This window comes from Nycticebus coucang, chromosome 3 (genome assembly GCF_027406575.1).
Source record: "Nycticebus coucang isolate mNycCou1 chromosome 3, mNycCou1.pri, whole genome shotgun sequence".
Classification (NCBI taxonomy): domain Eukaryota; kingdom Metazoa; phylum Chordata; class Mammalia; order Primates; family Lorisidae; genus Nycticebus; species Nycticebus coucang.
Genome location: NC_069782.1, coordinates 145,692,455 through 145,718,524, shown reverse-complemented (window position 1 = coordinate 145,718,524; position 26,070 = coordinate 145,692,455). Strand labels below are relative to the sequence as shown.

Below are 26,070 nucleotides of genomic sequence, written 5' to 3'. Positions count from 1 at the left end.
GGGCTTAAGCGATTCTCTTGCCTCAGCCTCCCGAGTAGCTGGGACTACAGGTGCCCGCCACAGCACCCGGCTATTTTTTTTTTTTTTTGTTGCAGTTTGGCCGGGGCTGGGTTTGAACCTGCCACCCTCAGCATATGGGGCCGGCGCCCTACTCACTGAGCCACAGGCGCCGCCCCAATACATGAAAGTCTTAATCTTAAGTAAAACTTAAGGGCCGTAAAGAAGTTGACAAATAACTGCCATCAATTATGCTACTATTGAGTGACTGCGTAGAGGTTGGAAATGGGATAGGAAAAGAACAGAAAGACTAGGTTCCTACTCTTTTCCATGTGGTAAACTTTTATTGGCCTTTAATTCTTGGCTTAAATGTCTTATTTTTCAGTTCTTCTTTAACTCTCTCACAAGCAGAATTAATTTATTTTTTGTAATAAAACATGTATATTTCTCATGTACTTATGACAGTTATAAACCAAAATTTACTATCATCACAATATTAAATAGGGTATAAACAAACAGGGGATAAGAGCGCAAAGAACTTGAGATTTTTGTGGGTTTTTAAAAATAACATCGAGATAAATGGGGTGTATGGAAAAAAGGCCACATGCTACTTTCCACTATTTTTTGCCCGTTTTCTAAATGGAATTATCCATAGTATGTGGCAAGGTACCGGGCCGATCATGGAAAAGTCAGCAGCTCTCCAAGTCTACATTTTTTTTGAGTATGGAAAAATAGATGACTACATAACAGATGACGATACAGTGTTTTATTTTGCTTATGTAGCAGTCACTATATTCAAATGTTAGTCATGCTTCTACAATTGAAGGGCTTTCTCTTATGACTCCCTCAGGATCTTTGTCATAATTGTTTGGGATTTTTTCCTATATGGGGGGAAAGGCCTCCTTGAGCTTTCAATGGAATAGCTTTCACATTTCTCTGGGTGGCAGGGGTGTGTGTGGAGTGTGCATAAAAAGAAGGAAATCTGTATAATAGAAGAATGTCTGCCTTTAAACAGTATTTATGTTTAATGTTATGTTCTGAGATTGAGTTTTGAAATGCATAAATGTTTAAGTGGCTGATTAGAAGTCGTTTGGGTGAGCTACAGTAACTGTGCGTCAGGCGGTGCTGTCAGCGTGCCAGGAACAATGAGTGAAAAGAGAAGGAGACAGGCACTTTCTAAGACTTAGGTTTCAAGAAGCAAGATACATGATACTGTTTGCATCTCGGCGCAGTTGTCTATTGTTAAAATTTCTTACTCTTGTGTAATATTCAGAGGTGAAGGTCCCGAAGTATTTTATTTTTTAAAAAATCAATAAAGAAACCACTTTAAAGAGCAAAATATGCATCCATTATGCTAACTGTTCATGCATAATACATCCACATACATGCAGTTTCTTTGAGACAGAGTGGCAAGTGGTTGTGCCAGAGAAAAAGTAATTACTTAGCAGTTTGAAAGTGAAAATGAGTCTCTTATTAACAGCAATCTATCCAGAAACAAAGAGCAAGGATCTCTGTTCTGATGACATGTGTTTCCATCTAAGGCAAGTACCTAGAATTTGGAGAATGCTGAAAGACAGCTTTGGGGGGCAGCTACTGTTTCTTTATTGCCTGTGAAAACTGGAAGAAAGAACACCAAAAGAGAAAGAGAGTGAAAGGAATGATTTAGTGTATTGTAGCCATAAAGGATAAGTGTGTAGAAATCTGGAAAGCACAGTTGAGTTCTAGCCAAACTTACATAGGTGGAACAACTGAATTATTGATTTTTATTGAACATGATTTGGTAGTCCTCTTACTGCATCGCCAAGGATTCTCAACAGGTAAATATGCACATTCTGATGCCCTGCATATTTAAGTCTTAGATGTTGTAACTGGACATGAGAGAAATAAACTTCGATAAAAATGGTGCACACACACCATTTAGCCCTCACACTTAGTGCTGTGGGCTCTGCTCTGTGTTTCTTTACAGAGCAGTATTTCTTTCATTAAATCGTGTCCTTATAAACTGCTTATTTCATTGTTAGTCTGTCTTGGTAGATCAGAAGTTTTGTGAGAATGCATTGTCTATTCTGCCCCGTGTTCCCCGCAGCGTTTAACACTGCCTTGCACTTGTGGGTCCTGTATAATTCAGTTTTCAGAAGAAGGAAATAGGGACGCTCGATGACCACAGTAGACGCTCACTCAGAAGTCTAATGTAGTCATTGGTGAAGTTCCTGCCCACGTGCAGATCGTCCACTTTCCCGGTGCTGTGTGCATGCAGTGCATGTATGCCTTGCGATCCAGGGAGGTAAAGATGAACGTTTGTATTAGTGGAAGTTAGGCACCATTCAGAATGTAGAGGTTTTTCTTGCATAAAATACCACACAGCAAATGCAAAGATGTGTTGATTTCTATACCAGTTTTCTGTATCAGTTACCTATTTCTGCCGAGCCCTTTGAAGCAGACATTTTAGTGCTGATAGCAGTTGCATGATTTGTGAGGAAAAAGGAACTCAGCTGCCCATTTTGGGAGGAGTGGTCCAGGGAAGATGCTAGTTCACGCTGCAAAGACCTTCCTCTGCAAATCAGGCTGCCAGTGCTCTGAAATCCTGGTTTAGTTTCAGAAGCCAGGTATCTGCCTGGATGAGGTTCAAGGAAGAGATTTGGAGAACAGCCAGGGCTTCTGATAATAAGGGCTTTCAAAACCAACAAGGCCAACCTGCGGCCAAGTCATCACTTCATAAAGAGCCAGTTAGAGACTATCTAGAGTAGATGTAACGTCCCTGCTTACTCACACTAGCCAGCAAGCCTTTTGCTGGGTTCTACTCTAGTCTGCAGAGCATCATAATTAAATGATGTGGGCCCCAAAACATCTGTTGCTTTTGCAAAGTCTTCCTGAGCAATTCTCACACAAAAAAGAAACAGTTTTACAAATGGTGCAGCTGCATTAGCAGGGCAGGAGGTGGGATGGGTGAGGGGCTCTGTGTGGTATAAAGATGAAACATTCTTCTGAAGGGGCCATAATCCTTGCTAACTTCTCCCTGTTGATAGAATGACAGCAAGGTTGCAAGGTATTTTTTCTGGGTTCACCTCCAATGAAGAAATGAGGCGGTGTTTGAATTGTCACTTGGTAAATGGGTGCGTCCTCCGTATTTTGTTCAGGCCTGGTTTGGAACAAGGAAGCTGCACTTGCAGCATGTGGAGATTCTCCCCACCCCCAACACACACCCTTTTCAGCATACCAGATGGTAAATTCTGTGACTGCCAGTTCTAGCATAATGTGGTTGCAGAAAATAGAAAGCAAAGCAACATGAAGCCCCTGAGAGAACACAGCTGGGGCTGGAGATAGCTCGAATCTGCTGATGGTAACTAGAGGGGTAGGGGGAACGTATGTAGCTGAACTAGACAATTGGGGTACCTGCATGTCAGAACGAAACTGATACGGAGACCTGTTGTTAACCAGAGGCTGCCTGCCTGGGCCTTAAAAGCGGAGAGTCGGGGCATGGTCTTACTTGTGAGCGCCTGGTATAAGCCGACCTAAACGTTGCATATTGCTGATTGACGGTCATGGTTGCTAGCTGCACTGTTGGCTTGTATGTGTGGTGAACTGGTGGCCTTTTTCAGATCCGACTAGATGGAGCACCGTTCCTGTTTAATGCTCTTGTCACACAAAGTCTTAGTCATGATTCTGGCTTTTTGATTCAAGTGATAACTGAATAAACTTCTAATTCCTTCAGGTGGAGTTTTGAGAGCAAGAGAGAGGGACCCAAGAGACAGTAAGTCAGGAGCAACACTCAACATCTGCTCTTGGATGAAGACAGGTTTTTCACAGGCATTTCGCATTTTTCAGAAATGCCAGATTAAGAACCAGAAAATCAATTTGTAATGAAAATACTAGGCGTATTTCATTTGGCAATCTTGACTCAGGAATCTGAGTCTAGTCAGAAATTAGGTTTCTGTTTGTGCGTTAGACAATACTGTGCATTGTTGGAGGTGAGAGTGAGCTAACTGGCAGGGCTAGTGGGGAAGTCCAAACCAGATAGAGGCCACTTTTAGAAAACATGAGGAATATTTCTAAAGTAGATAGCCAGCAGGCTGCTAGAATTGGGGGTTAATTGTATTGTCTGGTGTAGTGTACTTGGATTGTGGGTCTAAGAAAAGCTTATATGAAAATCTAGAACTTTAGTGTTTAGAATTTTAAACACTGAAAAATGATAAATGTAGTTTATCTGTGAAGTTGGAACTAGAAACTATATTAGACAGATTTTTTTATTTAAGTGGAGGATAGATTTCTATAGGGAAATACTCTTTTAATGAAAGAATCTGAATAATCTAGCCTGACTTATTTTGGGGGGAAGTCTAAGTCAGGATTTACTAATGAACTATAGAAATGATCCCTGAGAGTGTCATCTCCCAACCAAGATTTAGTAACCAGCATCGCCAGTTGAGCACTGGGTACTTGCTTTATACACACCTTTATGCCATAATGGATTTACCCATGTGAACAGAGAGAGGTTTTTGATGTTCCACTGGTTCTATAGAGATTAAAGGGGAAGACTGAATTGCTTGCTTCTTACTTTTTTACTTTAAAAGTATTTTAAAAGTGCAGAAAAGGGCAGAGATAATATAATAACAGTATTAACTGTTATTACTTTTGAACTTCAAAAATACACATAAAAGAATGCACCAGATACAATTGAAGATCTCCTGGGTTGCCCACCCCTAGTTTCAATCCCCCATCTAATAGACAACTAGTGTCATAAATTTTGTATGGATTCTTCCATTTCACGCTTATATATTTTTATATATACAATATGTATCTGGAAACATAAACATATGAAATGTTTCTGTGTATTCAAGGTATTATTTGATTTAACCTTACGGGTTTTGAGACTTATTTACATTGACACACGTGGCTTTAGCGCATTATTTTTTTGTTCTATAGTGTATTATATGATTGTTCCATGATTTATTGTTATAAATTCTGAGTATTTGGTACAGCCCATTTTGTACATATTACTAGAGATTCTTTGGTTATATGTACCTAGAAGTAGAATTGCTGAATCAATAGGGGATATGCATTTTCAGTTTTGATAGAAGTTTATTTCCAAAGCAGTTGTAAGAATTTACACATCAGCAGTGTATGAGAGTTTCTAATTTCTGATATCAGACTTTTTCAGTTTTTGCCAGCTGGATAGGGGAGAATATCTTATTTTAATTTGGATTTTTCCAATTACTAGTTACATAATTTTTTAGCCACTGAAATTTGAACTTAAAAACATCCAAAGGGGCTTGGCACCCATAGCACAGTGGTTATGGCGCTGCTGTGATGCCATGGCACTCTACCAAGGGCGACATAAGGAAACTCTTTCTCAAAAAAAAAAAAAAAAAAAATTCCAAAGGGATGAAAGGTGTGCGGCAGCATTTTGCCTTCCTTCAGGTGTCCCTCCAGTCACCAACAGGTGTGCAGGGTAGAGTTCTGGGTAGTTGAAACTGTTGGGAATCAGACCTGTGGATAAGTGAGGTGCTAACCTATATAAATACAGGTACAACATTCTCCTAAAGTATGAATACATTTTAACTCAGGAATGTTAAGTCCATCTATTACTGAGGAGATAATTAGCAGCAAGGTGAGTCATATCTTAGAAGGTCTCAGATAACTGGCCAGATGCAGATGGCACGTATACCCTGCAGGCTGAGCAGTACCAATACCATGTGACCAGTGATGCTTTTCAAAGGTTTTAAAAGTTTGTCTTCAGAAAATTGCCATTTTTCATGTTTGCTGTTGCTTGTTTTCCAAAGTTTAAATGTATGATAAAAATTTAATGTATTTTTTTTTTCATTTCAGTGTGACAAAATTAGGCAAGAACGAGATGAAGCTATTAAAAAACTGGAGGAATTTCAGAAAAGTACGTAAGCATTTAATAGAATTATAGTAACACATACAACTGGGGATTATGCTAGTGGACCCATACCCAGGTTAGTTGCTAATGCCTGGGTCATGCAGTCAAGAAAGCAAGAATTGTTTTCCCATTTGCTAAAGAAGTGCCCTGGCATTACTAATTTTTAAAGAAATGGAATAAAAGTTATTGTCTGATGAGAGTGTTATAAAAGTTTGTGCTTGTTACAAGAGATTTTACTGTTTAGAAAAGTTAAAGGAGCATAAAAATTACTTGTTCTCTTGACTCCCAGAAAAAGGCCAGTACCAGTGTTCTTCAATCTGGCCTTCCTGGTCTTTCATTTGTCTTATCTGTGTATCTACAAAAAACACAGTCATGTTTTGTATGGAGTTTTGCAGCTTGCTCTTTTCAGTAAACAGTAGATTTCAGTAGAGATGTACATCCCTTCTAATTGTTGCCTGTAGTATTTCGTTATATGTTAGGGCCATGATTTATTTAAGTATTCCTTCACTGATAGATTATTCCTGGTTTTTAGCTATTCTAAATAATACCATGGCGGGCCAGGCGCGGTGGCGCATGCCTGTAATCCCAGGAACAGAGGGGTAGATTTTATGTTGAGTGTTCTTACCACAAGAATTAAATGAATGAATGAAAGAAACATAATAAATGAAGAGTTGCACAGGTGTATCCCCAGACTCATCAGGTTATATACCTTAAATACATATGGCATTCTTTGTTGTTTTTGTTTTAGAGAGAGATTTTTACTCTGTTGCCTCAGGCCAGAGTGCCATGGCATCAGCCTAGCTCATAGCAACCCCACCACAAACTCCTGAGTTCCAGCAATCCTCCTGCCTCAGCCTCCCGAGTAGCTGGGACTACAGGTGCCTGCCATTATGCCCAACAATTTTTGTATTTTTAGTAGCAATAGGGGTCTCATTCTTGCTCAAGCTGGTCTCAAACACCTGAGCTCAAGAGATCCTCCTGCCTTGGCCTCCCAGAGTACTAGGATTACAGGCATGAGCCATGCACCCAACCCAAATATGTACATCTTTTTACATGTCACTTATGCCTCAAAAAAGTGGTTTTAAAACAGAGAAAAGGAATTAATTATAAGTTCACAGAACTTAGATTTTTTAAAATTATTTTTTATTAAATCATAACTTTGTACCTTGATGTATCTATGGGGTTCAGAGTACTGCTTCAATATACAATGTGAAATGCTTACATTGAACTAAGTAACACATCCATCACAATTATACTCATTTCTTAATAGTTTTGAAATGTACTATTGCATCATGCACATTAGGTAAGATAGATGTTTTTAAGAATGTTTGAAATAACCCTGTCACCGAGGAAAGTTAAATTCCCACAAAAGCTATCATCTTTTTCTAATTTTTTGCTATGTAATTTTTTTTTATGTGACATGAATCTGTTATTACTTTATCCTCTGAGGTAAAACACAGCTGATCAGACCTAGAAGAAGCAGATGGAAATATGTTATGGTCAAAAGGCCAGACCATAGCAGAGAAAGTGGTCCCCCCTTTCCTGGCCGCAGGGTCTTTCTCCATCATTCTGCAGATGCTGTATCAGTCAGGTTATTTGATTATATCATAAAGTATTGACTTGGTAACACTTTATTTCTTTTAAAGGTAACATTTTATTTGTGTTGAAGGTAAAATAGCTATAAAAGTTTAGCATTGAGACTAGTTAAGTCTCAATAGCAAGTTTATATCAGCATCTGGCTGTAACAAGCAGTGTCTAAGAGGAATCTTGTCAGTAGCACCTATCTTTGGAGGCCAGTATGCTATACTAGGGTGGCGCCTGTGGCTCAGTGAGTAGGGCGCCGGCCCCATATGCCGAGGGTGGCAGGTTCAAACCCAGCCCCGGCCAAACTGCAACAAAAAAATAGCCGGGTGTTGTGGCAGGCGCCTGTAGTCCCAGCTACTCAGGAGGCTGAGGCAGAAGAATCGCCTAAGCCCAAGAGTTAGAGGTTGCTGTGAGCTGTGTGACGCCACAGCACTCTACCTGAGGGTGGTACAGTGAGACTTTGTCTCTACAAAAAAAAAAAAAAGAAATAACTCTGATTCGTGAGACTGTCTCCATCCCTGCTTGCACTTGTGCTGACACCATGTCACATGTGAAAGAGTTACACCATTGGCCTTGTTACCAGTTATTGTGTTAGTATTATTGATAGTGGGTTGGCATATTGTGTGTGGTGGGACTAATTCAGGTTTCTTCTGGTTGGACTTAAGAAATTTTTTGGTCCAAGTAGGTGGTAGGGATTTTGCTTCCCATGTTATGCGGAAGCAGAATCAACTTCCCCAAATTAGCCTTGAGAGTGACATGTAATCTCTGCTTTCATCTACTATTTCTCTTTTTCTATTCTTTGTTTCTTCTAAATAGCTTGATAGTTTAAAAAATTTACATTTTTCCTTAGGAGCAACCGAAAGCCTGAAAAGATTAGTCGAACAACAGAGACAATTAAATGTTGTTCATTTAGTTTTTACCTTAATTCATTTAAAGTTTGGATGGCAGGAAAACAGAGTGGCCAGCTTTTTACCCAGTCTCAAAAGAAGAGAAAATGGAGACTAAGAAAACAATATTTAACAAATATGTTAAAATATTTGTTAAAAAGTGTATCTGAGATAAAAGATTTGATAGCTTTTGAACAGAGGATATAATTTCAGATTTGGATGGGAATCAGGCCATAATTTATCATCAGGCCTGATATGAATCAGTTAGTCCTGAGCAAGTTTCTGTGTTAGCAAATTTGGGATAAATGATCCTGCTTTGTAGGCTGTGTGAGGGTAAAATGAGATAATCTATATAAAAAGTGCTGGCTTGGCGCCTATAGCTTAGCAGCTAGGGCGCCAGCCACATGCACTGGGGTTGGCAGTTTTGAACCAGCCCAGGCCTGCCAAACAACAATGACAACTACAACCAAAAAATAGCTGGGCATTGTAGTGGGTGCCTGTAGTCCCAGCTACTTGGGAGGTTGAGGCAAGAGAATCACTTAAGCCCAAGAGTTTGAGGTTGCTTGTGAGCTGTGACGCCACTGCACTCTACCAAGGGTGACATAGTGAGATTGTCTCAAAAAAACAAAAAAAAAAGTGCTTTCTGTATCTGCCATATAGTGAGTGCTCAATAAATGTTAGTTGCTGGCCTCATCTATGAAACCACGCAGTGCCTGGCTGCCCTTCAGTATTCAGAGTTCATATTTACCTTTGGGAAGTTAGTTCCTGGATGTCAGACTCCACATTTGGACAGCTGTAGGGGAAAATTTGTTTGATGCTGAGTTGAAATCTGAAACCTTTATAATCTATATACTAGACCTTGTAACTAAACCCTTGTAATCTATGTACTGAGTCTTGAAAGGGAAAGCAATGTAGGGAAAGCAGAAGAATAATGCTTAGGAAAAGCTTTATTAGGCCACAGGGCTCTACTCTCCCTAGCTTAGCATGCTTTTCCCAGGATAAATACGTTTTTATCCATATTTCTGTGCCATTCTTGGCCCTCTGCCAGCTCTTTCTGTGCCTTCCTCCTAGTCTTTCTACACAAAGAACACCACCACGCTGCAAAGCCATGTTCCCTAGGAGGATAGATTCCTGGGAAAGGAAAACGAACCGAAGCCCTTTGATACCTCTTAGGCCACAACATTAGATCCTTTGTTCTGTTTTTAGGGCACACCAGTTTTCCAGCATACGTGCCAGTATTTGTGGCTGTTTTCTTAGTACATGAAAATCTTTTAAAAGTAATCTGAAGTTGAAGAAGACATATTCTACATCTAATAGTGCTAAGGGTTGGGGTTTGGAGAAGTGGTTAGCTCTGGACGCAGCATAATGGGTCTTAACCCTTTGCATAATTAGAAAGGCCCATAGATATCTAGAGTCACCTAGAAATGGGTTTGGCTGGGCTTTACCAGTTACAGCTCTGTGATTCAGAATGTTACTTAACTTCTCTGTGCCCCAGAGTGCTCAAACACAAAATTACTGTAATAATGTCCATGTTATAGGACTGGTATAGATTCATGAGGGAACAATGTAAAGGGTTTAGCAGGAAGCTGGACACATAGTCAGGCTCAGTTAATGGTGATGGCAGTTTTTCCTAAGCAGTTCTGTACAACAGAGAACGTTCACGTGAAAGGACATTCACAGATGAACTTAACCCTGACACTGTCTTCCCAGTCCTTTAAACAAGCACAAACATGAGTACCTACTTTGTGCATAGCGTTGTGCTAGGTGCAAGAGTCTTAGACACGCATAAGACACCCTACTCTAACGCTTATAGTTAGTAGAAGAAAAAAAGCAAGTCAAAGAAAAAAAAGTTACCCTACAGTGTGTGTACTATGATGGCAAGTATGTAATAGTGCTTTCAGCTTACTGATGAGGAGAGACAAACTTGGCTAATTTGACTAGGCTGATGTTCTTTTAGGTTACTCTTCTGAGTTCTCACGGTCATTAAAATGTTTTTCATTATGAAAAATTTCAAAGTTATACAAAAGTGAGAAAATGGCATAATGTTCCCCAGGGTACCATCCTGCTGTGCTTCAGCAGTTACCGACTGGCGGCCACCTTTCTGCATCCGTATACTCGCTCTTGCTGACCTTGGATTCTTCTGAAACTCATCCAGTCATCACATCATTTTAATATTTACTGACTGTAAATACTTCAGTATGTACCATGTATTTCTAAAAGCTTAGGATATTTTTCTTTTTAACCTAATTGCAGTATTAGGGACACTTTATCAAAAGCTTATTTTTTTTCTTTTTCACACTGTTTCTCATCTGAATATGCAAATGTTATAGGTGTAGTAGCCAGGGATTGTGGATATTATGAGACAAGCACAAATTCAGGATCATAAGGCAGATCATATAATAAATAGCTGAAGTTTTTAGAAACTTTGATTCTTTGGCTGGGTATGGTGGCTCATGCCTGTAATCCTAGTACTCTTGGGAGGCGGAGGTGGGTGGATTGCTTGAACTAAGGAGTTCGAGAGCAGCCTGAGCAAGAGCGAGACCTCCCCCCACCCCCAAACTAAAAATGGAAAAACTAGCTGGGTGTTGTGACTGATGCCTGTAGTCCCAGGTACTCAGTAGGCTGAGGCAAGAGGGTCACTGGAACCCAGGAGTTTGAGGTTGCTGTGAGCTGTGATGCTACAGCATTCTACCCAGGGTGACAGAGTGAGACTCTGTCTCAAAAAAATGAAAAAAATAATTTGCTTCTTTGAGAGGCACAAATAAATTTATGTATCAAAAAATATTTCTGTTTTGTATCATGTGATTTGACTTTGGTTTTGAAAATGGGGCCATGCTTTTTAAAGATGTAAATGCCCTTGAAACATATTCTTCCCTTCTCAACCTTGAAAGTTGATAAGTAGGTTTCTGTGCTACTACCAATTTACCAGTGGGATAATTTCTTAAACTAAAAATTAAAGTACAATCTTAAATGGCTACTGTTCCCTCTTTGAGGAAGAAATAAAAACCCCACCTGACGGAGTATACCATAGCAGAATGGGAGAAATGTGGGCAGGTGCTACCCAGCTAAGTTCATCAAGTTAAATCCCCAGGGCAGCTTTTTACAAAATGTTTAGAAAATAATTTTTTTTTTTTTTCCTATTTGCTAGGCCTAAACCTCACTACCAAGGAATGATTTTTCTTACCCTTTCACGAGCAAGAATGTTACTGAATAAAAAGTCAGATTCCTATGAAAAATGCAGAGTGTTTATGTTTTTGTTATGATAGTGGAAATACCAGATTGTGGCAGAAAATGTCAAGTAGTTTAGGCTAAAAATTCAAAGTAATATTTGATGTTGTAAAAATTGTATAGGTTTCTTTTCTCTTTCCTTCACATTTTTGAAGAACCTACCTTGTAAACATAGTGATAAAATGCCAGGAATATTAGGATTTTAAGGAAATAATAGAGCCTATTATTTAAACTACAATATAAAAGGCAATTATATTGATGAAGAGCTACATGGGCTTTGTGTGTGTGAATAAACTTGGCCTGTGTTCAGCTTCTATTTGTTCTTCTGGCATAAACACATATTGTGTGTGATTCCAGTTTAATGGGGACCCGTTTGTATGCCAAGCAGCTGCATTTTAGGGCCTATGGCGTGATTTCATAGCTCTCTGAAAATTGGTTCTATTCAGAACAAGAGATAGAAGAGAAGAAGGGGGGTGGCGTGGAAAGGGGGGGGAGCTTCAACACACAATCATTTCTTTTCAATTGGAGCCAGAAAGGTTGATGACAACATGACCATTGTGTTATAATGATAAGACCACTAAGGCATCTGTACCTCTCATCAAGGCTTTCACACAAGAGCAGATACAATTTAATTCACTGCTCTGTCAGCAGTGCTGATACCATTATGCCGTCTGTCTCCACAGTTATAATCACTGTCCTCTGAGAAATGCGGTTGAAATGATCTTGAGCAGTCAAAGAAACTCTCAATTAAGGCTGCCACTTCCAATGTGTCAGATTGTGTCTTATGCACTTGGTACAATTTTCACTTCCAATCCTGTTTATTTACAATGTCTACCAGTAATTACGCTTAACGTGTCATTTAGTGAGGGGGGCCCCTGCCAAGCCGATTGTTGGGTGCTGCTGTACCATTGAGTGGGAGTTTCTCGAAGTCAATGCCATCAGCAGCTTTTAGGCCCTGATGGGATGCAGTCGTAATGTTGATAATGCAAGTATCGTGCTCATCAAGTCATAATTAGATGCCACTCAAATGTGCCACTTGTAATAACAGTGTTGATTCATGTTTTTCTCGGTGACTGCAACTACTAATTAGTTAAGTGGTTTTTGGTTGGCCTGCATTTGCTGCAGATTATTATTACCCCTGAAAAAATGTCAAGGTTAGAGATGTTTCTGGCCATTTAGTGCTGCTTTATGAATTTGAATATTAACATAATAAGAACTTTGGACAGACTTAGGAAGTAATACATTTTTGTTTTTAATTTGGAGAGAAATTTTTTCCTCCGAGTTTAATCATAATTGCAGGTTAATTAAGCTTAAATGAATCAAAAGTAATCTCTCTTTGTGTTATGTGAGCCCAGCGCTTTTTGCCTAACTTTGCTGGGTTTCACAGTTGGGTGTCCTTTAATTTTTTTTTTTTTTTCCCCAGCCAGACTCATGTCAGTAAGTAACATTGTATACACTTAAGATTTGATAAGAATTTTCTTTTAACTAGAAGTATGAGCAGAAGGAATTGGCATTTTTCTTACTTGGTCTTCAAAGTACAATTCAAGTCCTAAACTACTTTATACCTTTAAATCTCAATTTACGTGAGCCAGCTCTCAAAGAATCTAAAAATTACTATTTTTCAAGTGCAGGTAAAATATCAAGCGAATTATTCCTCCTTGTGTGCTCCTCTTAGCTGTCTGTGATGCAGGAGGCAGTTTGGTAGCCTCTGCTTCCATTGTCATATAGTGCTTACATCTTGTTATACTTCTCTGTCTGGAGTTTATGAAATAACAATACCTCATAATTAATAAAGACTCATGCATAATTCTTAATTAAGCTGCCAACCTTGTTATACAGGCATAAGATCCATTTAAGATTTTTCTTTTATTTTCATTAGCTATCAGGTAATTTTCCTTATTGGATCCATGTGTTATATCATGCTAAGAAAAGGCAGTCATGTTGCCGTCCCCTTTATTTTTGAGAGATCTTTTGTTTAAATGAGCAGCTATGTCTATGGATAGGTATATAGCTACATGGAAAATAGACGCTTAAAAAATCTGAACAGCTTTCTTAAAATGTCTGCAATAGCAGTGAGGCATTCTTCATTGTATTTTTGTTTCTTTCTATATTCAAATATTAGCAGAGATTTAATCAGGGCAAATTCTCAAAAACTTTTTTTCAGTGATAGCTAAAGGTTTGGCTGGCTAGCTAAAGAATTGAAGTATTCTTAATCATGGGACAATGCGTGGGCTTCTGGAATAGCTGACTAATCTTTGAATGCTGAGGCTTTTTTTCCCCTCATTCCTAGTTTCTCACATGGTTATAGAGGAAGTTAATTGCATGCAGAACCATCTTGAAATAGAGAAGACTTGTCGAGAAAGTGCTGAAGCTTTGGCAACAAAGGTGAGCCCGATAAATGAAGGAATCATCTTACCTGAACTTTTTCATTTCAACTTTCTTTTCTTCACAGGAGTTTTGGTTTGCTTCCTTCTTGAATCAGTTATCTACTCGGAGGATGAGGGAAGTGCTGTAAAGTCTTAGAATCCTAGAATATGATTATGTAAATATTCACCTTAATGAAAAGGTTATTTTCATGGTAAAAGGAGCATTTGTATGTACATATTTCAGCATTTGTGTTTTTTGCCTGTAAAAGTGGTGCGAGAGTAGTCCATTGAAGTGAACTTTCCAAATGTTTGTGCATTTGGTTAAAATGTGAACCAAGTTTCAAACTAACCTGGTGTGACATAAAAGAGCAATGAATGTTTCATATTTGAATCAAATGAAAAAGTCAGCCTGAAGCCTTAGATTTCAGGTGATTATTTGTGAAAGCAAGCGAGGGCATGATAAAGGTGACCTCCAGTGCTCCGCTGATTGCTGCTAGCCGATGAATTTACCAAGTATGTAATTTTCTATATTCTATCTCATCAGAAGTACATTATTATTAAAGAATGTTTTTATCTGTCTTATGTATTTTGGGTTGGATAAAATGCATCTGAACCACTTCATCAGAAAATGGATTACAGCAATTTTCAGCCAAATTTCATTAGTAATGCTGGTTGTATTCCTTTTCCCTCCCCACATCACCTACTTCTGAAGTGTTTTTTTGGATGTGACTGAAATCCTACTACCAACAAATAAAGAAGTAAATAAATTTAATTAGCATGTATGGGTGTGCTTGCTAGGGGCATTTGGTTAATTGTTTGCATAAGAACACTGCTGTAGAATTCAAAAGATAATCAATCTAAATCTAACTAAGAATATAAATTTGTGTAGGTAACTTTTCTCGTGTTGCTTCCCTGAAGAACAGATAAGCTTTACAGGCCATTGCTTTAAAAACAGTACAGCATGGGTGTTCTCCCGGCATTTTTACTCTGCTGTACATCACAGAGTTCATTGGTTCATAGTATTGTGTGGATTCTTTTCATTCCTTTTATTTCTTCTTTTGGAACAAGTAGAGAAAAAATATAGTTGGAGCCTACTAGCTGCTCTGACTCTTCTGGTATCTGAGGATACTCTCTGTATGTTCTCTGGTTATTGTCAAGTATTCCTGTTGCCAATAGTAAAAAAAAAAAAAAAAGTAAGGACACTGGCAACCTCTCAGGATTGACAGCATTTATGGAAAGCAGTGGTTTGGAGGCAGCATACACAGGTTTTGTTCCTGTTTATGTCATTTTTTAGCGTATGTGGCTTTGGACAAGCTAGTTCTTTCTGTTTTCTGGATGTAGTGTCTCATCTTAAATGACAGGATGGACTGAAAGCAGGGGCATCCAACCTTTTTGTTTCCCTTTGCCAAAAATTGGAAGAATAAGATTTATCTTGGGCCATTTATTTAAAACACAAACACCATAGCTGATGAACAAAACAAAAGGTCCACGTGTGTTTTTGGAAATACCCAACAGCACAGATAAGCAAAACAGTCCTCAAAAATCAGCATGGGCCTCTGAGCTGCAGGTTGGACACCCCTAGACTAGAGTTAATCATGAGTCCATACGTGGCCCCCTTTAAAAAAAAATTACTTTTTCCTCCCTCCTCTTTTATTTAATAGGTAACTTCACCTCCTTGAGCTACCCTTGTCTTGCCCTAAATGCTAGCAAGGGCTCTGGTTGGCTTCTTGAAAATACCCGAGACCCACTGGCTCTCAGGGTGTGGCCTATGCTTGTGTATATAGAAAAGCTGCCAAATGAATAATAAATTCACACTGGTTATGAACCACTGTGTTACCTAATCTATAATGCCATTTTTACAATTTAGTCTAAGCAATAGGCTCTTTAATTTATGCTGTCTGTTGCTTACTCTTTAAAAACCTTTTCAAAAACATGGACATATAGTTTGTCTTATGAACTCCTGAGGCCTGGAATAAAAAATAAGCCAAAAAATGAGAATTCATTCAGATACTGCAGATATGCTCATTGGACATGAAAGATTATTGTTTTTTTTTTTTTTTTTTTGCAGCAGGGTCTTGCTCTGTTGCCCAGAGTAGAATGCAGTGATGTGAGCATAGTACATTGTAACCTCATACTTCTGAGCTCAGTGATCTTCCTGCCTCAGCCTCTCTGCTGGCTAGGACCATGCCCAACTAATGTTTAAATTTTTTTTTTGTAGAGATGGGTTCCACTATGTTCTCACTGTGTTCCCCAGGCTGGTCTCAACCAATCCTCCCATCTCAGCCTCCTTAAAGTGCTGGGATTATAGGCATGAGGCGTGAACCACTGTGCCTGGTCAATACTCCTATCTTTCAGAATCTGAAAGCTTCATTTGATCAATAATAGTAACAGCGTATTCTGGTTTAAGTATAAATTGTCATTTTTGAAAGTAGGCTTTATTTTCTGAGCAGCAAAGTTTCTGTAATTCTTATTTTTCTAAATCTTTGCCATCAAATTAATGACAAATTCAGTGCTTATGATGCAGTTCGACTTCATAATTTTCTTAAAAGCAAAATGTGGATACTTTGCTATAATGTTTAGTAGGCTGGAGGGTTCAAACCAGCCCTGGGCCAGCTAAAACAACAATGACAACTGCAACAACAACAAAAATAGCCAGACATTGTGGCAGGTACCTGTAGTCCCAGCTACTTGGGAGGTGGAGGCAAGAGAATTGCTTAAGCCCAAGAGTTTGAGGTTGCTGTAAGCTGTGACTGCACAGCACAGCACTCTAGCCAGGTTGACAGCTTGAGACTCTGTCTCAAAAAAGAAAAAAAAAAAAAAGATTAAATTTATATATATATAAATACACCAATATATATACTATATCTATACATACACCAATTATTTAAGTCATATGATCCAAAGCCCTTAAACGTGCATAAATACCTTTAAGTTTTTATTAAACTGTGCTCAATATAAAAGTTATATTTAAATTTGAGTACAGTAGTAGATTCTGTTACTGTGGGGTTATACAAGATTTCTTTTCATGTTGTAGTGTGGAAGGGTTCCAAACAACAAGTAGCATGCCTTCAACCTATAATTTATGAATAACTGTAGTGAAATTTCTTAGCCAAAATTTGTAAATTCAGAATTATCAAAGATGTCCAAGCAATATGCACATACAAACTTTTTATTTCTTCTTTCAAAGTTTGAAAATGGTGTTTTAGAGAAGACTTATGAAATTTTTTGGTGTCCTTTTTTCTGGAGCTAGTAACTGTTAAATCGAGTAGTAAGCTAGTGAACTTTGGCACCTGATTTGATAGGGGTATTAAGTTCTTTTGAGAGCAGAACTGTTAACTATCAGGTTATCAATTATTATTGTGACAGTGGCCTGGGAAGTAATATATTAAGCACTAGATGGAAAAAATTAGTATTTTCATGAATATTCTGGAAGAAGAAAGATAGACAAATGTGATTTCCAAAGGATAAAGACACAAACTTCTCTTCTCTTTATTATGTAAAACTTAGTGATGTTTTACCATATGCCAGTTACTATATTAAGCACTTTATATGTCTTATTTAATCTTTGTATTGTGGGGTAGAGACTATTTTTATCCTTTCTTTACTGATGAGAAAACTGAAACACAGAAAGATTAAGCTTGTTGTAGAGGCGGAGACAGAACTTTATTGCAGCCCTGGGTTGTATTGTAAAGCATTGCATTACTTTACATCTGTGATTCTTAGTATTGACATAATTAGAATCACCAGGGAAACTCTTCCTGCCAGAGATTTTGATACAGTATAGGGCCTAAGCGTTGGGATTTTAAAAGTGCTCTCCAGAGATTGTGATGTACAGAGTTGAGAACCATTAGTTTACATATTAGGAGAAAGAATTATAAGTCTTGAGTTTTTCACTTTTTTCTTAAATTGATATTTTCTTCCAACATTCAAGAAAGATGAGATTGTTTGAGAATTGACAAGAAGGATCCTTGAGCTGCTAGTGCCACACTGTAGCATTCATGATTTCAGGAACCCTTAGTGTTTACTTAAATTGTCCATTTTAAAGAAGAGGGGCTCGGGAATTATGGGCTTTATCTCTTATCCCTGATTCTCTAATATAGGGAGAAAGAAGCTGGAGCTGTAGACTGGAGTAAAGGGCTCCCAGATAGAACTTACCAGTCTTCTTCCCAGGAAGAACCTGTGGAAGGGTTGATAGCCATTTCTAAGAGAGTCTTCTTGATTCCCCAGAGAGGTCAAGGAGACCTCTTGTTCTCTAGACCACACCACTTGGTAAACATTTAGGCTACATGTTACTGACATGACAGTCAGATCTCCTAGATTGAAGGGGGCTGGGCTTTCCTGTGAGAAACTCTGAGGATCCCTAATTATGATTACAGATGTGGATCATATGATTACAAATATGTCCCATTTCAAGATACAAAACAAGCAGATTTAATGACTTTGGGTCATACAACTTAAATGATCAGTCTGTGTCTATCAGTTTAACCCATACATTTTAGTAAAGTATCCATGCTAGTGCAAGGGCAGACTAAAACCATATTAAGCATCTTTTTCTGGCGTCAGGTATAGTAGGGAAGGGTAGTTAGCTTTCTAATAAATTATGTTCATTTATTTTCAATATCCATTATTGAATCTTGGTGGCCAGTGGCTCTCGGAAAGGAAATGTGTTTCATTTCAATAGCTTACTTTTTATTCTAGGGAAAATTATCTACTAAATATTTTCATGTGGTGCTCAAATTAAAAAAGACCTTTTTTTTTTTTTTTTTAGTCTTAGGAAGAAAAAACATAAGCAAAACCACATTTTCCTTCTGTAGACATGGGACCAAGCTTAGTCTTCATGTGCGCTTTGTACTAACATTTTTACTGACATAAACACATTAGCTGAAGAAGGTGATGATACTTGAGTGAATCCACAAACCAACTTATTTCTCTCATTTCTATATCAGGGAACAACACGTGCATTAACAAATCAGGATTCCTTTTTTCTGCTGTGGATTAGAACTCTTTTTATAAGAGATAATAGAAGCATGTCTTGAACTTCTGTTGTATCTTTTAGTACTCTACATATAAGTAGCAGAAACACACCTTGAACTAGTTTAACCAAGGAAAGAAAAGATGTAGGCATTTGTTAGAGAGGAATATTGGAGAATCTCATAGAATAGGTGAGCAAGAAGCAGTTCACGAGGGGACTGGGAAACGCTTTCTCCATTGTTTTTCTCTGCTTTTCTTTACATATCAGCTTCATTTCTGGCTTTGCTGTAGACTACCTTCCTCTCTTCCTCAGTTTAATAGTGGAATAGGGATGCCAGCAGCTCAGACACCTGGAAATAAATTCATCTCTCTGTTCCAGTTTACAAATTTCTAGGGAAAGAATCTTACCAGGCACAAAAGTAGAGCATGTGCCTCCTCCCTCTTCCCTTGGACTAATTAGCTGTGGCCAGAGGGATGGGTGTGCTTTGGTGGACCATGGCTTTTCCCATAAGAACATGTGGAACAGTGAAGAAGATGGCAGTGTCCAGAAAAGAGGGGGTGCCAGGCAGACAGACATTGACGCTGACAGTGTAGTATCAAACAGAAAATTTGTTTAAAATTATAAGTGTCTTAATAGACACTTATGGCTGTAAGTAAAAATTTTATTTAATATATACTGATGTTTTGTTTTAATTTTTTATATCTCTTATCAGTTATAACTAGCATTTCTACTTGCTGCTGACTGTGATCCAGGGATCAGGTCTTACTTAAAGTAATACATTTAATATTAAAGAGGGTGAAGAAAATCTTAGTTAATGAATCTGCTGTTGTGTCCTACTGTGAATGTTGCTGAATGATGTAAGACAAAAATTTACTTAATTTGTCTCTTTTTAAAAAAGTCCAAGATAACTCATTTGACTACTGTTAAAATAACCATTTTTATATTTCGTCTTAGCTAAATAAAGAAAATAAAACACTGAAAAGAATCAGTATGTTATACATGGCCAAGCTGGGACCAGATGTAATAACTGAGGAGATAAACATCGATGATGAAGATTCAACTACAGACACAGATGGTGCCACCCAGTCTTGTGTCTCCGTACAGTGTCAGAAGCAAATCAAAGGTGAACTCTTTGCTTCATTATGGAGCGTATTTTTTATTGCATTTAAGGACAGTGCTTCTCAGCCCTGACTGCACATCAGAATCACTCGGCAACTTTTAAAAATATTGATGCCTGGGTCCTACTTCTCCCAAATTCTAATTTAATTGGCCGAGGGTACAGCCTGGCTGAGAATCCCATTTGTGCTTTATGAGTTACTTTCTTGATTGGAAAATAGCACTTTTGAAGGTGTATGTCGGCAGAAATAGCCAGGCAGACTATCACCTTAAGAATATGGACTGTTCATAAAGATATTCTTGTTAAATGACAGAAAGAATGGATAAAACATGCATTAGGCGACACTCGTTTTTTGTTTGGTTTTATGTTAGAATCTTTGTGGAAGATTTCTTCCTGAATTTTTTGGATTCTGCCGTCTAAGAATTCCCATCTGATTCTGGCCATGAGCTATAAGCTGGTCGCAAGCAGTCCTGTGAGACAAGATCAGATGATAAGTCTACTAAACGCACCTTACTTTTAGTCACACACATGTTTATGTTAACGATGTAGGAAAGCAGTTGGAGGCCCAGTAACTATTGGAATATTTTAATTTAGTACATATGTCAAAAGCAATACTTAAATATTTGTTTGGTAGATAAAATTTCAGTTGGAAGTAGTATAATGAAGAAAGGACTTAACAGGCGCTATCTTTAATAGCTCCACCAAAGACAAAATAAAATTTATGTGGGTAGGGATGGAGAGGAAGTTTGACAGTATACAAGATATACTCTTTGCATTAGCCAGCTAGGAGAGAAAGTGATTTAGAAATAGGTCCTTGAGAACTTCTTCAAGTTGGGTTCATGTAGAAACGTTGGTTTAACTTACAAATAACCCCATAGATAGCAATTTCTCATTGCCTTTGGGAAAAGGTAAGAAATTAAAAGCAGTTAAAACTAGGTGGTAAAACAGTAGACCTAGATATAAATTGAAGTAGTCTCTGCTAAATAATGTATATTTTTAAACATTTGAAGTAACTTTAACTCCAGAAGCCTTTGTATTCAAAGTAGCTAATTTGTCCCTCCTTCCCTCCCTTCTTTCCTTCCTTCCTTTTTTTTTTTTTTTTTTTGTGTGTGTGTGTTTTGAAACTGGGCCTTGCTTTCTCTCCCAGGCTGGAGTGCAGTGACTTCATCGCAGCTCACTGCAACCTCAAACCCCTGGGCTTAAGTGATCCTCCTGCCTCAGCCTCCCAAGTAGCTGAAACTATAGACGTGAGCCACAATGCTCTGCTAATTTTAGTTTAGGTTTTTTTTTTGTTTGTTTGTTTTTGAGGGGGGTAGAGATAGAGTCTTGCTATGTTTACCAGGTTGGCTTGGGCCTCCCAAAGTGCTAGGATTGCAGATGTGAGCTACCATACCCAGCCCAGTTGCTAGTATTTTCATTCTAGTAACACATTTTATATTAAATTTCAATAATGAGAAATATGAAATAAATTAAAAAACAAAACACCCACAACTTGGAGAGAAAATTACTAGAATTAACCCTTCTTTCCAATAGTTATATTTTGAATCATTTCAAATAATGTTTAAGGACTATAAATTGGCAGAAAGTCGGGATCTTTTCCTTCAAATCAAAACCTCCAAATTATTAACTGCCCAGTTGTTTGTTTATATTGTATTGTGACAAGCACCCGTGGCCATAATGAAATGAAAAGGAAATTAGTACAATGCCTTAATTTGCTTTGCTGAAACCTTAAAAATTTTTACTTCTCAAATGCCAGATAGTTTCTAGAAATGTGGGTTTGAAAGAATGCAGAGATCTGGTACATTTAATGTATGAATTACTAATGATGTGGCTGCATGGGGGCACCCAGACTAATGAGATTCCCATTGACCTTTTGTTCTTTATTTTCCTTCTAATTGTTAAATAACCTTGACCATAAGCTGCACATGGACTGGCATTTTCAATTCTTTCGAGCAGATTGATTTCTTCTTTTAAAAATCGTTTTATTCTCTTTCTTTATTTTTTCTTTATAAATACAGAACTTCGAGATCAAATTGTATCCGTTCAGGAGGAAAAGAAGACATTAGCTATTGAACTGGAAAATCTCAAGAGCAAACTTGTAGAAGTAATTGAAGAAGTATGTATCTTAGGCCTGAAAGGCAAGGCCTTTAGTGTTTTCAAAGCATTTGGGTACTGGCTGGCTAAATTAAAAAATTGCTGTTGGAAGCTAATTTCTGACATGTGAACCAGGTACCAATTTTAATCTCCTAAGACATGAAAAGGCAGAGAAAAAAAGATCACGAACGTTAACATATCTACTGTCTAGCTTAATAAATAAGACACTGAACTAGCATGGATGTGTTCTCTGTTGTCCCTCACATTTTACTGTATGAGGTCAGTTTGTAAGAATGGTAGATACTGTTTTAGGTCATACACTTTACTACTGGTGGCAAAAAAGAAAGACTGTGTTTTGCCTCTGCAGTGGGTAGCTGGCTGATTTGGGATGGACTGTCCCTTTGTGTACCTCTGACACAGGCATATTTGATAGACAGTAGAATGCATACAGGTGCTTAATTAGAGAATCTGTCTTTTCCCTTTTGAACTGTCTTAAGATCAAGACCACATAATTGCCTTTTATTTACATGAGGCTTTAAGGATCTGCCTTCACAAACTTGACTTAACTTGGGTCTGTGGTCGTAGATAGGCTCTTGGATAGCCCAGAGCCTCCCAACCAATGTGCTACATACAGCACCTTGATAACCCTCAGATAGCTTACTAGTTTGCCAAGGTATTGATTTCTTCAGTGAGCTAGTTACCTTAGTTCCCAAACATACATTGTTGTTTTCTTGAAGGCCATGATGTAATAAAGCTGGGAAGCAGTGCCCACCAACTTCCCAGCTCCAGCTGATGTTGCCTGTTGTAGCAAAACATTGTAATGAATGGGAAGAAAGATGAGATGGTATTCTAGAAGGGACTTTATTGTTGGGCCGTGTGTACCAGTTATTAATTTAAACCAAAATCCCAAATAAGCTTTATATGAAGAGAACCAGTTCACAGCCTCTCTGGAGGTGCTGAAGGGTTCAGAGCCACTTTGAGGGCTGTTACCTTAGTTTGTTTCCTGAATATAGCGATAGGAGAGACAGGAAACGTTCTGACGTGCTCTGTTTCTCAGTTGTGACTATTCACGGATGATCTTCTGTCCTTCCAATAACAGGTGTTGGTAGAAGACAATTCAGAAGTTATTTATTTATAACTATTTTTGATATTTAAAAAGGTATAAAGAGCAAAATAATGTACATCCAGGATGATTGGTATACCCTTCCCCAATTGCATACTCCTCATTCCCTGCCCAGTTTTTCTAAAGAACCACTATTTTGCACTTGGTGCTTATCATCCCAATGCATGTATTTACCTGTTTACGACAATAGGTAGTATTTTGAGTAATTTTAAACTGTATAACTGCACCTTTTTATAAATTCAGTATAATGTATTTTAGATTTACCCACCTCAAAGAGTGTAGCTTTGTCTTTTTTCTTTTTTTAACTAGGTGTTCTCCTATTGATAGACATCAAAAGTTATTTCAGAAATCAAACTTTTTGTGAGAATATTTTCATATGTATTTAATTTAAGCCAAAGGTCAACAGTTTAAAGTGTGTTTTATTTTAAAAGTTCACATGTGTTTTACCTAAGCCAAAAGTCATAGAATTCAAAGTGAGTAACAAATTGAGTGTTGAATTTCTGACTCAATCATTGTGTATTTTGTGTGTGATCTCTAGATGGATTTTTGCATTAAGAATATGAATCATTTACGTCGCATCGCTAGAATACTATCTATCATGTTTAGGGAGCAATGCCAATTAGAATATGTAAATAAGTTCTATGCTGCGTGTGCATACTAAGTTAAGTAGCTATCTTTGAAACTTTAAAATTAGACAGCTTTAATAAAAGCCTTAACATAGTAAAGCCAATTTCAGCTTTAAGTGGTAATTTCATGTTGAAAGTTGAACAGCAATTTGAGTATCACACATTGCCGTATGTCCTATATTACAATTCTGAGTATTTTCTTCCCTTAAAATCTCACATTTTTAGGTAAATAAAGTTAAACAAGAAAATGCTGTTTTAAATTCAGAAGTTCTTGAACAGAGAAAAGTCTTAGAAAAATGCAATAGAGGTATGTCTTTCCAGTCTTTTTTCTCAATTACATTAGTAATTTGTTTTGTGCCATTTTACACCTGTGCCTCACCTAAAGCTTCTCACAAACAAAACCTTTCCCTAACATTGTGTTTTCCTAGCAGCAAGTCTCTCACTTTCCTGTTATTTTATTACCCAACTTAGAGTCTGGGGGCATCTAAAAGTGATTTCAGTTGAGGAACTAGGAACCCCTTCATTTTGAAACTGCAAACGTAGATCCTACTTCTATCCTACGTATATCCTGGGAGTGTGGCCAATTTGGTGTTTGGCCCCTCGGTGTTTATATATTTGATAGGTTACTTAGTAAAGCTCAATCCAAGTGAGATTTGGATATTTTCATAAAGTCTACAACGTAATATGATGAAATTTTAAATTAAGAAGATGTGGAAAAAGGGGCTAACGGGAGAGTAGAGTTCGACTGATGTACACAGTGTGTCCTTGCTCTGAGGTCTTGCACATTTCCTGCTTGTGTGTCTGAAATCTGACTCTGAGCTGTCTAGCTGCCAGTGCAATGGACATTCTTGATCATTTAAATGAATCACATGGAACAAACCTAATGATTCAGGGAAGTAGACCTGGTCTCCTGGTAAGTAGGAAACGTCTCTAACGTCTTTTTCCAGAGAAAATTCTGTATAATTTGGTCGACAATGACCTTATAATCCTTGCTGTAAAGTAGCATCACGTCTCAGTGGAGCAGTTTCTTATGCCTCCGACTTTAGGACAAGGAAGCGATGCTCCCCAAATGCAGTTCTGTAAAGGAATTAAGAGAGGGGACGTACTGTACTTTTTGTTCTCCTTTTTTCCTGCAGTCACTCTCTTTCCTACTTCAGAAGCTGTAGCACTAACAGGAAATATTGCAAACCCAGGGCCTTCCACCTTGCTCTTGGTTGTAGCTCTCATTTTTGTCATCATTCGTCAACTGAAAGGATTTTTGAGTAAATAAAGGACCTTGTAGTTAAGTGTGGGAGGTACACTAGATGGTAACTTTTCTCCAGCTCTTTCTGTATTTCAAGATAAAAATGATGTTGAAGAATTTTGAGACTTGCTGCACTGTTCTAGAAACAGAGCATTCTGCGAAGGTGAATCACATGGCTCTTGCCTTCAGAGAGCCCCCTATCTAAGAAGAGCGATTCTGTAAATAAATACATGAAAAGGACCCACCTAATTTCTTTCAGAATTCAAGTCAGAAGGGCTAAGATATGTGAAAATTCACTTTTTATTATAGTGTTCTGAACAAAGAAAAGAAGGTCAATTATCTTTCTAGGCCTTCAAGTAGTCATAGCTGTCTCTGTTTTCTTCATGAAATTTCTTTTTAAAATAGGTTTGAAAATCATTTAGCTATCAGGGAGCTATAATTCACACCACAGATCACCACTTACATTGCTTTGCTTGAGTAAGACTATTAGTCTTTCTTCTGAGGAGGCAGTAGATTTACAGAGTACAGTGTTTGAAATTCTATGTCATTACATAGCAAACCAGTCCTTACTCAGTTAGGATTGAAGTGTCCTGGCGGAACAGCGCGTGAAAGCAGCCATTAAGTGAGGCTTTCTAAAGATTTTAGTGATATGACTCAGCTCAGGATCGTGGTACCCCACCAAAAGCAGGTGGACAATGTGCTGTCTACCTGCGTGGCTCCTAATTTCTAATAGTGTCTTCATTCCCTCTGTCCTGTCAATATCATTATTAAACAAAAGTAGCATAGAATTGATGTTGGTTTCATTTGATGGGACCTTCCTCTTAAAGGTTTCTGTCCTATGGTAATTCTTCAGTACAAAGCTCTGATTCTTTGGGCCTTAATGGATCTAAGATCGTTTCTCTTCTTTGTAAACATGGAGAACACTTAAAAACAACTTACGTGTATATACACACAT

The 26,070-nt window shown here is 38.0% G+C and overlaps 1 protein-coding gene across 3 annotated transcripts in view; it reads left to right on the top strand.

Moving 5' to 3' along the window:
• Nucleotides 1-26,070, top strand: part of SHTN1 (shootin 1) — a 115,723-nt gene that overhangs the window by 26,845 nt on the left and 62,808 nt on the right. For all 3 annotated transcript variants that reach the window (XM_053583832.1, XM_053583833.1, XM_053583831.1), the window contains exons 3-7: nucleotides 5,821-5,881; nucleotides 13,865-13,959; nucleotides 19,867-20,035; nucleotides 22,048-22,145; nucleotides 24,098-24,179. In XM_053583832.1, the coding sequence (XP_053439807.1) occupies nucleotides 5,821-5,881; nucleotides 13,865-13,959; nucleotides 19,867-20,035; nucleotides 22,048-22,145; nucleotides 24,098-24,179 (505 nt within the window). The remainder of the gene's footprint in view (nucleotides 1-5,820; nucleotides 5,882-13,864; nucleotides 13,960-19,866; nucleotides 20,036-22,047; nucleotides 22,146-24,097; nucleotides 24,180-26,070) is intronic.